This window comes from Penicillium digitatum, chromosome 1 (genome assembly GCF_016767815.1).
Source record: "Penicillium digitatum chromosome 1, complete sequence".
Classification (NCBI taxonomy): Eukaryota; Fungi; Ascomycota; class Eurotiomycetes; order Eurotiales; family Aspergillaceae; genus Penicillium; species Penicillium digitatum.
In genome coordinates, this window is record NC_089384.1 from 3,178,781 (window position 1) to 3,193,448 (window position 14,668).

General features: G+C 49.8%; 3 protein-coding genes across 3 annotated transcripts; 2 read left to right on the forward strand and 1 right to left on the reverse strand.

The window, feature by feature from the left end:
* Window positions 1-4,907: 4,907 nt before the first annotated feature.
* Window positions 4,908-8,943, forward strand: Pdw03_3434 (Cell division control protein Cdc25, putative; the record flags this gene model as incomplete). The annotated part of the gene is made up of 4 exons (XM_014676708.2): window positions 4,908-8,060; window positions 8,118-8,334; window positions 8,412-8,679; window positions 8,916-8,943. 4 exons carry the CDS (start codon window positions 4,908-4,910, stop codon window positions 8,941-8,943), a joined length of 3,666 nt encoding a protein of 1,221 aa, XP_014532194.2.
* A 1,141-nt stretch (window positions 8,944-10,084) lies between these two features.
* Pdw03_3435 (COP9 signalosome complex subunit 5) lies at window positions 10,085-11,145 on the reverse strand (the record flags this gene model as incomplete). Its single annotated transcript, XM_014676707.1, has 2 exons — window positions 10,085-11,061; window positions 11,121-11,145. The coding sequence occupies 2 exons, from the start codon at window positions 11,143-11,145 to the stop codon at window positions 10,085-10,087; spliced, it is 1,002 nt and encodes a 333-aa protein (XP_014532193.1).
* Window positions 11,146-11,708: 563 nt separating this feature from the next.
* On the forward strand, window positions 11,709-14,209 carry Pdw03_3436 (Microtubule associated protein (Ase1), putative; the record flags this gene model as incomplete). The annotated part of the gene is made up of 4 exons (XM_014676706.1): window positions 11,709-11,825; window positions 11,883-11,935; window positions 11,989-12,203; window positions 12,258-14,209. 4 exons carry the CDS (start codon window positions 11,709-11,711, stop codon window positions 14,207-14,209), a joined length of 2,337 nt encoding a protein of 778 aa, XP_014532192.1.
* Window positions 14,210-14,668: the final 459 nt, after the last annotated feature.

A 14,668-nucleotide genomic window follows, 5' to 3' on the forward strand; every position in this document is an offset into this window, starting at 1 on the left:
CAGGATCCAATCGGACCAGTTACGAATCAGACCTCTTCGACCATTTTCCCTTCGGGCTCTGCTCCACACTAGCGAGCCCGCTACTGGAACAAGAATTTCAGGAACCTCTTTCCCGGCGCCCTTGAGCTAGTGGACGCCGACAGACGGGCTTGGCTGGAGCCCATCGTCCCGAAAACTTCATGGCCAAGGTCCGGTGTCTCCGCCGCGGACGCCAGGATTACGGTCTGGAATCACCCAACTCGGATCCTGTGTTGTGTTCTGTAAGTAAGCCCAACCCAGCCGTCTCCATGCTAAAGATGTCGGTGAAGCCTGTTTCGTGTCAATACGTTTTATCTTCACCGCTTCTGCAAGAGAGAAGAAATCTACCAAATAAGCGGGTTCAACTGGTTTCAACTTCAACTGGCTGGACGGTGTGAGCATCATTGATCGTGTAAATCAAAATTGAATTTTCGCCCTGAAACCGAGGGTCCCCATTGTGTGCGCTATCACCGATTTACTCCGTACTTTCGCTAAATAATGGGTCCTCGAAGAGGACCCCCAACATCCCAGCGTCGGCAACCCACAGACAAGGACCACTCGAGTTCCTCTCCACTTAACGCGTGCTTTTTATGTTGAAGCTTCTTACGGAGTGTGTTGTGTCAAAGGAGCCTGCCTATGGAGTACTTGATCCAAGAAGCCCACTTCTGAACCCTGCGTTCGCACCGGCCGTCCCGAGGAACATGAGTCTAGACTTCGGGCGCCCACATCCTCTAACCATATCCAGAGACACGGGTTAACCGAAGCTTTTCGTGCAGCGTACAGCGTGTGGATATTGAATTAAACTTGAAAGCAGGGAACTGAACCCCCTCATCTAGATCCTCTGTGCGGAGCACTGTGTGGTCCAAGTGACAATTGGCAATCTGTAGAAAAATCAGGGAACTATATTACAACACACAACATGCATGTCGATGATCAGCGATTGCATGACAGGCCTGTTCATCCAGGACCTTGTTTTGAACCATGGAAACATGGTCAATTGCAGATGCGATCGCCCTACCCCTGAATCGTGACAGAAGGGGATGGCCCGGGGAAGACCTTCTGGTCCATGGTTCACCTCCCGTCTGGATCTTGGTGAACTTCACGTTCTGATATCAGATGGACGGGTCATAATTCTGTTCTGCGCCACTTTGCCTGCGAAACAGATTGAGCTACACTCGATTCAGCCAGTCGGTGCTGCATCTTCTATATGTGTCTGTACATACATATAGTGCCGTGCATATAGCGCAAATGCCTCTCTCAACCCCTCCCCCTTCTGTCGCGGTGGCGACGTGGCTGCGTTCATTGGACAGTCCCTCCGATGTAGGGAACACACCACACACGAGAGCAGGACTTCATCCCATCGGCAATAACATTCAATATCATTTCGCCGGGCTTGTAATATTGCTGAACTCTTACTTATCCACCGGAGAAGGTCCTCTCCTCCCCCCGCGTGGAGGTGCTCCCGCGGAATTTTCTCGAAAAATGTGGACACCGGGCTCAGAGGGCTAATGTGGGAAAGAGACGAAGAACAGAGGGCCCGGAGAGCCCGGAGAACTTGCTTTGTTTGTATCGCGACTTGGTTGCTTGAAATTCATCAAGGTTTAACGTAGGACGCGCCCGACCTCGAGAATAATGGAATTACCAATAGATCGATTTCCATCATCGGGTTGACTAGGGGCGTGTTACTCTATGCAACATACGATAGAAATTGAGGCGGGAATTGTATTTAGGTTGGGAGCTGGGCGTGTCTTGTGTTACATTGAAATCGAGGTGGAAATTAAAAAAAAAATTTGAAGGCAAAAGGAAGAAAAGGGGGAGTAGGAGATCATCGGAGACCCGAGATTTTGGTTAAACAAGGAAATGGGGATGGGGTCGCGATTGGATGTGTCCTGCACCAAACGGTAGGATTGGGTCTCGGCAAGTGGGAATTTCTCCAGTTGGGGCGGCTTGTGACCGGTGATGATTGTCTTCTGTCTAGGTTCCTGCGACTCGCGCAATGTCCGACTGCAAGGAACAAGGGGTCATGGTGGCGGCTTTTTTTTAATTTGAAGGCCGTGTGGTTTGCCATCCGGTTTGCCCAGAGTTGCTCCGTGTGCAGTATACGAAGTTCTTCCAAGGTCAATTGGGCCAGTCACCTCTCCGTTTGGTAATAAATCTCTTGATCTTTGTCTGACTTGCTTTAGTCAACAGCGAATGCTCCAGACTATGCAGAGATGTTGAACTTAAGAGGATGAGGTACTGCTACTCGGGATTTAATAGCAACATTGAGATTATGGTGGACTTTCTCAAACTGTGGTTGTGAGGTATACACATTAGCTACCCATCAACCCAAGTATTCGTCTACATATTCTCTTGTCCATACGAACGACTTTCTACCAACAACCTCATAATATGCTTGAATTTACTATATCCTTAGCGAAGAGTGAAGATCACATAGAGGCAAGTCCCACATCGAGGCCCTGATGTTAAATAAATCGTGCAAAGCTAATCAGGAGTCGATTTCTGAACTGGCGTTCCAATTTATCCTCCACGTTGGCTCGTCGCAATGAAAGACTGAAAGTTTGAATATGCTGATGTCGGTATAAAGAGGACTTTCTTCAGGTGCGTCCTGATATGCACGTTTTGTAAGCCTTACATTTCCTTTTCACGTCTACATGGAACCGAGCCGAGTTTAACAACGTGTTGCAATGGATTTAATGCTATTGCTTGACCGGAATGCATGAATCCTTTATCTTACCTGAGACACGAACCTTCTCTGCAGACTCATTGCGCGCCGCTCATGAGTCCACACCTCTTTCAATGATGGTCATCCTCACGAGGAGAAACGGTCCGTTGCTAAGCAGATAGCTTCCCAAGCCCCCGGGTCCATTGTGCATGGCTCTGGGTGCTGATTACCAGCGATTTTATATACAATAGAAATCCTATCAGGGGCGAGTGCTCATTTTGAAAGGTTCATGATGCCTAGGTAGTTTCATGCGAAACTGGAAATTGCCCTGGTGGAGATGTACGATGCTCCGTACGGAATAGTACCAGGGTTCAAGTTGGAAGACTGAGTGGGCCGCGGTGATGTGTGTGGATTGGTTCTCGAGATCATGCCATGTGCTGCCAATACGCCCCGTTTGAGGGGCCCAAGGTTTTTTATACAACATTGAATGTCTCGTCAAGCTCGCCCGTACTGATAATTATACAGAACTACCAAAGTGTACGTTGAACGCGATGATCTCGTGTCAAACTGATCTTGAAAGCCGGGGTTTGGAACGAGGCTGTATCATGCCAGCAAGATCACCAAAAGACGCTCAAGTGATGCTTCTGCATCTACCCATGCTTGCATCAACCACGCGCGGACCTATCTTCAACTATAATACATGTACGGAGTATATCATCTGTAGAACATGTGTTTTGTACTCCGTACAATACCATGTACCATGTATTGTACTGGGGCGAGCATTAGCACGATCCAACCCGAGCCTGGAAAGTGGGAACTCCAATTTAATAGATTAAAAACCGTCTTCTAGAACCACTTTAGCCCTAATGATTGATTGGATAGTCGTCTTTTCTGATGGTCATCCGAAAGAGTTCTATGGATATATACTCCGTACATTACTTGACACGAAACAACTTCCTTGGAAAGGGAAAATAAGTGCCGTTTGTCACACTCCATTGGGGCTGGGCATTTGGTCTCGTTGGATATGGTCCGAGCACATGGGCCACTCCCCATTCTTGCTGAGACACCATCTTGCCCAAATTTACGCATTATCGGCTCCCCGAGATGCAAACTAAGGGTGTGAGGCTTTGATACCCCTTACTGGCTCAAGCCAGGATGCCCTTGATCAATTATTGAAGAATGAAGATGATGGTGAGTTGTGGATGGAGTTGAGGTACATGTAATCTTTCAAATACGGGAAGCTTGCAGCTCGGATATTTCATGTCATTCTTCACGGTTGTAAAGTTGATAGATACATGTCTTCAAGGTCCAATAACCGCGGTTGAAAATTGCACTTGTGGGCCATAGACCACAGTCTTGCATGGAGTACGGAGCATATTCTAAAATTTTGGCATTTGTCACCAACCTTGAGGTCATCCATCGAACTACATGTGTCATAACCCTACCAGGCTGACTGCTTCAACCCGTTATGGATGAGGAGATGAGACCGTAAGCGTGTAAGTATGTCTGGGCATGCCCGGGTGGTAAGCGGTTATTTCATCACACAGACACATATACAGTGGGGAACACCATGTCGTCAAAAAATTGACACCAAATCAAGCATATAATAATGTTGAGTGGCCTGGGGCTCTAGATGTCTCTAGGGCATGGGACAGCTAGCCCCATTTATTCTGAGGGGCTCCGGAGGACTTGAAAGATCAATGCCATATGCAAGTCGAGTTACGGAGTACTTAAATGCCAAATGGTTTGCGGTATCTGTAAGGCTGTGGATATCCAACTACATGACATTTGAAGACCTCATCTCATTGGTGTTGATATTGGTGTCATTGGACATCGTGTTCATGAAACCACTGGCAGTTCAGTAAGGTATTGTAATATCTACTGTATTATCCCTCTTGGTTCCCCTCAAAAAGCCTTCTCCATCTGGTATTAATACCGGTATTGCATGCGCCCGTCCCGCCTCCACCTGGTGCAACTCCCCCTAATTCAATCCCACTTACCATTTCTCCAGGGTTTCTTTTGTTATAACTTATTGATGGCAGAATTGCTGTGTTGAATCATCGTTGAAACTACGCATCCTTTTTTCTGGTTGAATAAGAAGTGACTCCCCACCCACATTTCCCCCTCCTCAACGTCGAATGCACAGCCATGAGCGGATATTGAGCTCAACACCCCCCCTCAACCCCTCCAGAAGCTCTCTGGACTGTGGCCCTGTGAATCCTCGATGTTTGATATCCGTGCGGCAGATTTAGCCGTCGAAACAACTGCGCTAGCCAAGTCCGGGACTGTTGCGACCGCATTCGAGTATACCGACGAACAAGTGACCACGCCCACAGCCCTATCCCACTATCGCGGTCGGGGAAATAGTGTATCACGAAATCATAATCACGTCAATCATTCCCCGGTCAAAATGGCCTCTGGATATGCACTCAGCCCGGAGCCGCCGGCGCTCTTCGTACGGGCCATGTACGATTATGACGCCGACGATCACACTAGCCTGAGTTTCCGCCGTGGCGACATTATCCAGGTCCTCAACCAGTTAGAAACCGGATGGTGGGATGGAGTCATCGATGACGTTCGAGGTTGGTTCCCAAGTAACTATTGTACCCCAATCACGGAAACAGACGATTTCAGCAACCAGTTAGCCCACGCCCACCACGAAACCGACCTCAGCGCGGACTCCGGACTTGAAGATGATTATGGAGATGGACACGAAGAGGATGAAGTGAACTCCGAGAACAACTCTCGAGAATCACACCCGATTCTCCCCACTGAGGGTATCCCAGCGCCCAAGGAGCAGGAAGAGGCCGCATTCTGGATCCCCCAGGCGACCCCCGACGGCCGTCTGTTCTACTTCAATACCCTCACCGGATATTCCACCATGGAGCTCCCTTTTGAGAACCCGACCGCAACCATCGAACCTGGCCCACGAGATCGAAATAATTTCTTTGTTCCCGACCAGACACGGCCACCCCCGGAGCTGATGGCGCGTGGCTTTGAGCGAGATGAAGACGAGTACGATGGATCTGCATCAGAGGCAGAAGGAGAGTCATTGATGATAGGATCGCATGGCTCGATTTCTCGCCGACGCCCGTCCGTGATGGATGGAGTGTCCCCTGCCACGTCCATGGATTCCTTGTACGCCCCGGGATCTAAAGATCTCAAAGCGTCGCAACCCCCGAGCAAGAGCTTGCAAAAAAAATACAGCCTGGGCGGGAACAGTGCCAGCACATCTGTGACCGAAAGCTTATCCAGACCTTCTATTTCCTCCTACCCCCATCAGCGCTTTGTCGACGATGGCCTCTCACTACCAATAACTTGGCCTTTGCTTGTCGACAATATGCGATTTGCTGTGGAAGCTTACCGCCAGACACTTTTCAAGGGTGAGCGTGCAGAGTATGTAAGAAAGGCTGAGGACATATCCGACCATCTTCGCATGCTGCTGGCTGCTGGATCTGACACGACGGATAATCACTCCGGCAACCCATCTATCATTTCCACGAACAAAGCCCTTTATCCTCACTTCCGGGACATGATGTCCAAGTTTTCCAAACTGGTTCTTTCATCACACATTGCCGCCGCTGATTGGCCTGGTGCCGACTCGGCCAATAAATGTCTGCAGGAGGCCGACGGAGTTATGCAGGGTGTGTATGGCTACGTGGAAGTGGCTCAACAACAGCGCGGTGATACGATCCCTCGCATTGTGCCTGGCTTCATCAGTGGTAGCTCTTCGGGTGGTGGCTGGCAAAACAACGGTGTTTCCGTGAGTGCTTCTGCTCCGACATCATTCCTTGTCCCAGACGGAGGCGACTCGCGAGCAGAGCCATCGGTCTCCCTTGACATTGCGTCTTTGGATTCGATTGACATTCTCAGGAGATCTTTTGTTGGTAGCATTCGGCGACTAGAGGAACGGTTGGTTGTAAACCGGAAGATTGTTACTGTGGAGGAGCATGGAGGTATTGCAGATGCAATCTCAGCTGCTGCAATCAAGGTCATTGAACAGTTTCGCCCATGGATCTCCTCTGTTGAGTCGATCAATTTAGCTCCGTTGGGGACTAGCTTTCAGAACCCCCAGCTAGTAGACTTCAGCTTGCAAAAGCAAAGAGTCTACGATGCTATTGGAGATTTCGTGCTGAGCTGTCAGGCGGTCTCTGCCCCTCTGGCTGATGAGTGGGCCGAGCTTCGTGGTAATTCACTTGACGATCGTGTGAATGCTGTGAGAGGCATCGCCAGGCAGTTGGAGAACTACGTCTCCCAGATTGGCTTCTCACTGTCGCTGCTCCTCGAGCAAATTCCCACCGAGCCAGTATCATCCCCACAACATGAGACCCGTCAAGAAGTGGAAGATGAGTCGTACAAGAGCATGCATAAGCGAGCCGAGTCCAAGGCCAAGATTGCCACGGAATCGATCGGAATTCCGTCCTCCTACGCCCCTGAAAAGGAAAGTGGCTCCGATAAAGTGCGAAGAAATATGGACAAGGCACAACGATTCTTCGGCCAGGCACCCCCAACAGCTATCACCCGGGAGCCAATCCGAGAGCCAGTGCGTGAACCCGAAGAGACTCCCTGGTTCTTGAAAATGGCCCATGAAAGCGAAGTTTTCTACGACACCAAGGGAGACTTGCCAATCCTCAAATGTGGAACACTCGCAGGATTAGTTGAGCACCTAACCCGGCACGATAAGCTTGATGCATCCTTCAACAACACCTTCCTCCTCACCTATCGCTCTTTCACTACTGCTACCGAATTATTTGAAATGCTTGTTCAGCGGTTCAACATTCAGCCTCCCTTTGGTCTGAATCAAGATGACATGCAAATGTGGATCGATCGGAAACAGAGGCCGATTAGATTCCGTGTTGTCAACATTCTTAAGAGTTGGTTCGATCATTTCTGGATGGAGCCTAATGACGAACTGCACATGGATCTCCTGCGACGTGTTCATACTTTTACCAGCGACTCGATCGCTACTACAAAAACCCCAGGCACACCTACTTTATTGGCCGTTATCGAACAACGACTTCGGGGACAAGACACAACTGTCAAGCGCCTTGTTCCGACTCAGAGTACTGCTGCACCAACACCAATCGTCCCTAAGAATATGAAGAAGCTGAAGTTCCTCGACATTGATCCAACGGAGTTTGCTCGGCAGCTGACCATTATCGAGTCGCGTCTGTACTCCAAAATCCGACCCACCGAGTGTTTGAACAAGACATGGCAGAAGAAGGTCGGGCCTGATGAGCCGGAACCATCTCCTAATGTCAAGGCCTTGATTTTGCACTCGAACCAGCTTACAAACTGGGTCGCCGAAATGATTCTTGCTCAAGGGGATGTCAAGAAGCGTGTTGTAGTGATCAAACACTTTGTGAACGTGGCTGATGTATGTGTCTTCTGTGTTTGTTTCAAACATTTTGACTTTGCTAACTCGATTATACAGAAATGTCGCAATCTGAACAATTACTCTACCCTGACATCCATCATCTCGGCTCTTGGAACCGCACCCATCCATCGTCTGGGTAGGACGTGGGGCCAGGTCAGTGGACGCACCTCGGCAGTTCTGGAACAGATGCGCCGGCTTATGGCTAGTACGAAGAACTTTGGCGAATATCGAGAAACCCTGCATCTCGCTAACCCGCCCTGTATTCCTTTTTTCGGTGCGCATCACGAACATTTCAAGCAATTTGTCTTGAAGTGTCCCACTCAGTTTATTTGTGTCTAACACATATCCTAGGTGTCTATCTTACGGATTTGACCTTCATTGAAGACGGTATTCCGTCTCTAACGCCTTCAGAATTGATCAACTTCAATAAGCGGGCCAAGACCGCAGAAGTCATTCGGGATATCCAACAATACCAGAACGTGCCGTATCTTTTGCAGCCTGTCGGTGAACTTCAAGATTACATTCTCAGTAATCTCCAAGGCGCTGGCGATGTACACGACATGTACGAACGAAGTTTGGAAATCGAGCCTAGGGAGCGCGAGGATGAAAAGATTGCAAGGTATGCTGAGACCACAAGCAGAGACAAGGGCTCCTTATTGCTTGCGTCCACTGTCGCTGTTTTGCGATAATTTTGGATTTTTTGTTTTGTTTAAATGGCGTTTGGCACTTGATCGGCGATACCCAAATTTGACCTCCTATTCTCCTCTTTTTTGGGCCAAGACAACTCTGCATTTTTTTCCCTCTCAAAACTGTTCGGCTGTTGAGACTAACCAATTTTGATTCTGAATTTCGTAGATTACTATCTGAGTCCGGCTTCCTGTAACCCATGAAGATCCCTGTCAAGTTACGTCCCCGCCCACCAACTGGGTTCGACAAACCCGCGATTCGCGCTCCAATCGGCGCCACTGTTTGATTTTTTTTTACCAACGGAGACTAAACCGATTCCTTTTGGGATATCTGCAGGTCTCGTGACCTCGTTTAGGCTATCCTGGTCTCCACCCTACCTCTGTTTCTCACCTTCAAAGCAAGGATACTTGGAGATCGACTCCTCGCATGCATGTGAATGTCTGTCCAAGACCCACATCTTTGAACAATCTCCGTTGCAGCCCCCCTAGGTGGATGTCTCATTGCACCGGCAAATACGGAGTGTTCCGTATCTTGATTCTCGATATACCACTTTCCCGATAGACCTGTTCCATTGGTTGGCATTTCTTGTATCTTCCCCCCTTTTCCTTCTTCCATCTCTTATCTCTCAGATGAGATTACTTGCTTCTTTGGCCACCTTGAACTCACCTCTTCTCTGTACTGACTGTGACATATTCTGGCCAACTTCCCGGCGTACGTTTTTTGGCCCTAATTTCGCTTCTATTCTTTTCGATTATCTTTCAACATATCCCCTTGTGTTGTCGCCAGGTTTGGGCGATCTTTTTTTTCCCTTTCAAGCTTATGTCCTCCACGTCATTTTCTGAATAATGAACGTCACGAACGACTCGAGACTTTGTTCCTGTCTGATGGATGTTGTCCGGTGGAGTTGGCTCAGTCCTTTCCACTTCATTATATACAGTGTTCCACTACTTGTTCCATTCTTGCCCGGAATGTCGCGTTCCGCGCCAATAGAGGTTGATTCTCTTGATTTATCTTAAACTGCTTGGCCTAGCGAAGTTGCTATTTGCCCCAGGGGGACAGTAGTTGTCGTTTATTGGGGAGGTGCACAAACGGCTAGACATGAAGTCATAAAATTTGTTCATTCACAGAAAGCGATGTTGATATTCGATGATCCTGAGAATCGAGGAAGATGGCTGCACATGGCAAGACCCAAGAAATGCCAGCAAATATGGCGAGGAAAAGAAATAGAGGAACGTTAACCCGCTGAGCGCCAAATACAACAGTTTAAGCTAAAAGGAAAGAGCGTGCAGTCATGTCAAAATGTATGGGATTGAGGACCCCTCGTCACTTGGGCCGAATCAATCTGTCAAAGGAGTCTGATTTCCGATGCCGTGGAAGAGCTTCATCTTCGTTTCAGATGCCAGTAGGCCCTTTACTTCCTCTGCAACAATCCGCTGTCCGCCCCGGATAGCCTTGTCCAGATGTTGATCTTTGGTGTTGGCTCCACCAACACGAGGACCAGTGATCTCCATTCCACGCGCGGCTTTTCGCACTTTTTGGCTGAGATCCATGATCTGCTTGTTACCAAAGTCACGAGAGGTGAACAGCGGACTCTGGCTGAGAGTCGCGACCCAGTACTTATTCCATAGAAGGGACAGTATTTGCGTATCAAGAGTGCTCTTGAAATGATTGACATCAAGAGAGTAGTATTGATTGGCATGTGCACCGAAGTCTTCTGCCTTTCCAAGGGGAATGGTCTGATACTCGTCGTCCTCATGAGCCTCCTTCTGCGGGGTAAAGTTTGATGGAAATGTGCGGAAAGCACCGATCTCAACACGACCCGCGGAGATGGTGCGGTCCGGATCAATGACGACGGCGACAAACGGTCCAGTCATTTGCTGTGTTTGCTGGGTGGCCACATCGATCCCAGACAGCCAGCACCCATAGCCAGGGTGACTGTGATACCATCCAACAGCATTTTCCATCCGGCCCGCGTCTCGACACGACTGCAAATATGATACCATGTACTCGTTTGCCTCGTCCTGTGCATTCACTCGAGTCTCGGTGCCTTCGACTGGCAACCGGAACGCATCTGTCACCACAAAGGTATTAGGTAGGATGTAGCCTTGCATCAGACCCATAATCTCTAGCGAGCCACCCGAGCGGGCGTGCATCACCATCTTCAATAGTGCTGTAGCGGAGATTCGGACGTGCTTGAAATAGTAAGGGTCGGTAGCCCATGGTCGCGTGTCGTTGAGGGCTTTTTCTGTGTCGGCATTGTATTCGTAGAGGGCGTCTCGTTGAGGATCAAAGACGCTTATCGCGTTCTCGAGCTCTGTGCGTGGACATTGGTTAATTACAATCTGGAGGCCATATGGGGTTATAGGGACTCACCCCAGGCCTGCTGGGCAGCCTGCATTGTGGATAGATGAGGATGGGGCAGATAGTAAAAGGGTGAACAATGTATTGAAGTGATCAGACTAGTTGAGGCAAGGCTTAAGTGAATGAGAGTCCTGCAAGGACTGGAGAGCAAATAGTATCAAAAGTCAATGAATAAATGCATGAGGCAAAGTAGGCCGTGGGGTTGATCATTGATTGGCAGTATTGGGCGGTCGGACTTGCTGAGTCAGCCGTTGCCCAGGACGACGATCGCGTCCAAACACCACTTGCGACCTCGGAAACTTGGTGTCATCTATCATCTGCGACTACAGGACTTCCCCCCCCCCCCCCACCCCCTCATAAACAACAGTGTGCTCGCTGTCGCATGTCGCTGCTTTAAGTGTTTTGGCGAACATTTACTTTCGTTTATTTCCGTCGCACCTTGTGTGCTGAGAACCCTGTGTGTCAGGCTCTCTTGTTTTGATCCCGACATAGGTCACCCTGCCGCAGCTTCGCTCGGCACTGTGTCACTGGACTGGGTACAACCCATTCTTTGTTATCAATCTCCAGTTTTGTCACCCTAATTAAGGGGTTTACTTTACAATGGCGGTAGACACCGGCTATTTAACCACTCAGGTCAACAACATCGTCGCCCAGCTCCATGGGATTTACGACGAAATTGGAGTTCCTGCGCGCGAGCGCGAGTCCCGCGAAGCGGAGGTTAGCTTGACCTAGTTGTAACAACGGCATTGTCGCGTGGCTAAAATAGTGATACAGCTCTTCAGCGCCCTGTCAGAGACCTTAAACAACCATCTCAAGGTTGTTGATGAGTGAGTCGCATCCACAAACAGACCATTTGGAGGCTTGCTAATCCCGTGTTCAGGGAGAGAGAGGATATGAGGCACGAAGCGGAACGATTAATTACGGCTATTCAACAAATGGAGTCGTCCCTGAGCGACGAACGGGCCAATGGCCAATATGAGCTTAACCGCGATGACCTTTGTGTGACCTACCCCCTCAACAAATGTATTGCATTCTTACGCGAGAAGAACGACTCGATGAGCAAGTTGCATCGTGAGCGCTTCGAGCAGGTTAAGAGTGAGTGTCATCTGTGGAATGTGTCGCTGACGCCCCTTTGCTGACATCCAATAGAACTTGTGGACGCGCTTGAATCATATTCCTCACACCTCGAACCATCATTTGTCAAGCTCGAACTTCCTCCCACTGCGCCAGGATCTTCAATTCCTCCGAGCTTCGACCTCTCGCCCTTGTATGTGACAGCACTGGATGCCGAATTCACCCACGTCTACGAAGAGTACCATCGCCGCATCGCCAAGGTCCAATCTGCCTGCGAAGAAATGATCAAGCTCTGGGCCGAGCTCGGGACACCCCAGGCGCAAACAGACTCCACAATTTTGAAGTGTTATCGCGAATCGCCTGAGCAACTGGGGCTGCATGAAGAGGATGTTGCCAACCTTATCGCCAAGCGCAATAACTTGGTAGAAGAAAAGAAGAGTCGCGAGCGCAAGATCAATGATCTCAGAAATACTGTGATCTCTCTTTGGGATCGCTTCGGTGTTGAGGAGACTGATCGCAAGGCATTCTTGGCTGCAAATCGTGGTTGCGGGTTGCGTACAATCAACGACCTCGAAGAGGAGTTGTCACGCCTCAACGAACTGAAGAGACAGAACCTCCACCTGTTTGTGGAAGATGCTCGCTGTCGATTGCAGGAACTTTGGGACACTCTTCTCTTCTCCGAAGAGGATATGCTTGATTTCACACCTGCATTCTCAGATGTGTGCAGTGATGCTTTGCTCGAGGCTCATGAGGCCGAAATTGCACGATTGGAGGTCATTAAGGAACAGCGCGCTCCCACTCTCGAAATGATTGAAAGACACCGCTCTCTTCTGGCAGACCGCGAGGCACTTGCAACGTCAAGCCAAGATGCATCCCGCCTCATGGGCCGCGGGAGCAAAGGAGAGAAGCGAGACCCTGGAAAGCTGCTGAGAGAGGAGAAGCTGCGCAAGAGAATTGCCAAAGAATTGCCGAAGCTTGAAGCTGACCTGCGGAAAGAGCTTGAACACTGGGAAGATGAATTCGACCGTCCATTCCTGGTTCATGGAGAACGATATCTTGATTCGTTGACACCTGTCAAGTCAATGCTTCCACCACGCTCAAAGACACCATCTGCACCACCTTCATCTACTAAAGCAAGCACAACAAGACAACACCCGCCTCTTCGCCCCGCAAGTTCCTTGAGAGGCCTGCCTACCCCCCGCTCAGCCATCAAGACCCCCACTAGCAGCGGCCCAGTTAAACACAATACCATTGGCTACGGGGCCTCTAGAGCTGGGGCTACTTCAAGAGCTGGTGCAACATCCCCTTCAAAGCTTCCCGCCCGCGTCCCGCTGGGAAACATGCCCCATGGAAACAACTCCCCTGAGCGTCGTATCCAACCCGGCGCGTACTCGTCTAGCACACTCACTGGAAAGATGCCGCCCCCACGTGGACCCCCTCCACGGATGCGTGCCTTAACGATTGAATCAAGGGAAGACCGCTTCAGCCACCTTATGGACCCCCCTCGCTGCAACAGCGCTATGTCTAGTGCTTATGTGCGGCCTGTTAGCCCAGAAGATGTCTATGATGACCGGCAGCGATCCTTCATGAGCAATTCAGGATTCTCGAACTCGCAAAGATCCACCGGATTTTCTCATTCATCTCAATCCTCACAGTCCTCATTGTCTCTGAACTCATCTAGCCAGACTTTCCCCCGACCTAACCCGTACCTGCAGCATGCAGCTCCGCCCCCAGCTGCCCGTCAGGTCTCCAACTCCTCCACAGTCAACACTACAACCTCTGGGTCCGAAAACTGGGAGACCTTTGAGGACGGCTCGGGGTCAGAAGCCGATCCCAGTGACATTTACTATTCCAAATTGCGTGATGCGCACGGAGGAAAGCGATTTGCACCCGAGGATGGGTCCGATCTCACTGGCAAGAAAGCCAGGGGTATTCGTAGTGTCAGTCCAGATGGTCCGCATCCCGGGCAGGTCCTGCGTGTTGCTGGCAGTGACCACGAGTGGGCCGATGACTACGAGACTTACTAAACGTCCTGACATCGCCTCTCTTCCCGTAATGCATCTCATCTTTTGCATTTCACCTCTCGGCGCCTCGAATGTTTAACAGTTCCGCAACTGTTGATCTTTCATGGTCCTACGACTGGATTCTGCACGGCCCATGATAAACCTTGGCTTCCCTATCACGACTGAGCCCCCTTGAATTCTACACCTTATGGGCAGTTTTCTTCCATCTCCACAAACGCTATTTCCCGAGGGGTCCACTCCAACTTCTCTTCCTGTTTAAAATTACGAGTTTGTCATGCCATCCTTGCTCATGCTTTCCTTCATATGTTGATGTTATTGAGCCAAACCCTGCGCCTGACTGTGTCAGGCTGCCTCCTTATGAGGATTGCTGTCAGTCACACCTTACTTGACTTACTCCCCTCGCTGTTTCAATTCACACTGCGCTTAATCTTCGCCTTTTTCTGGTCTCTTTGGCATGGTGTT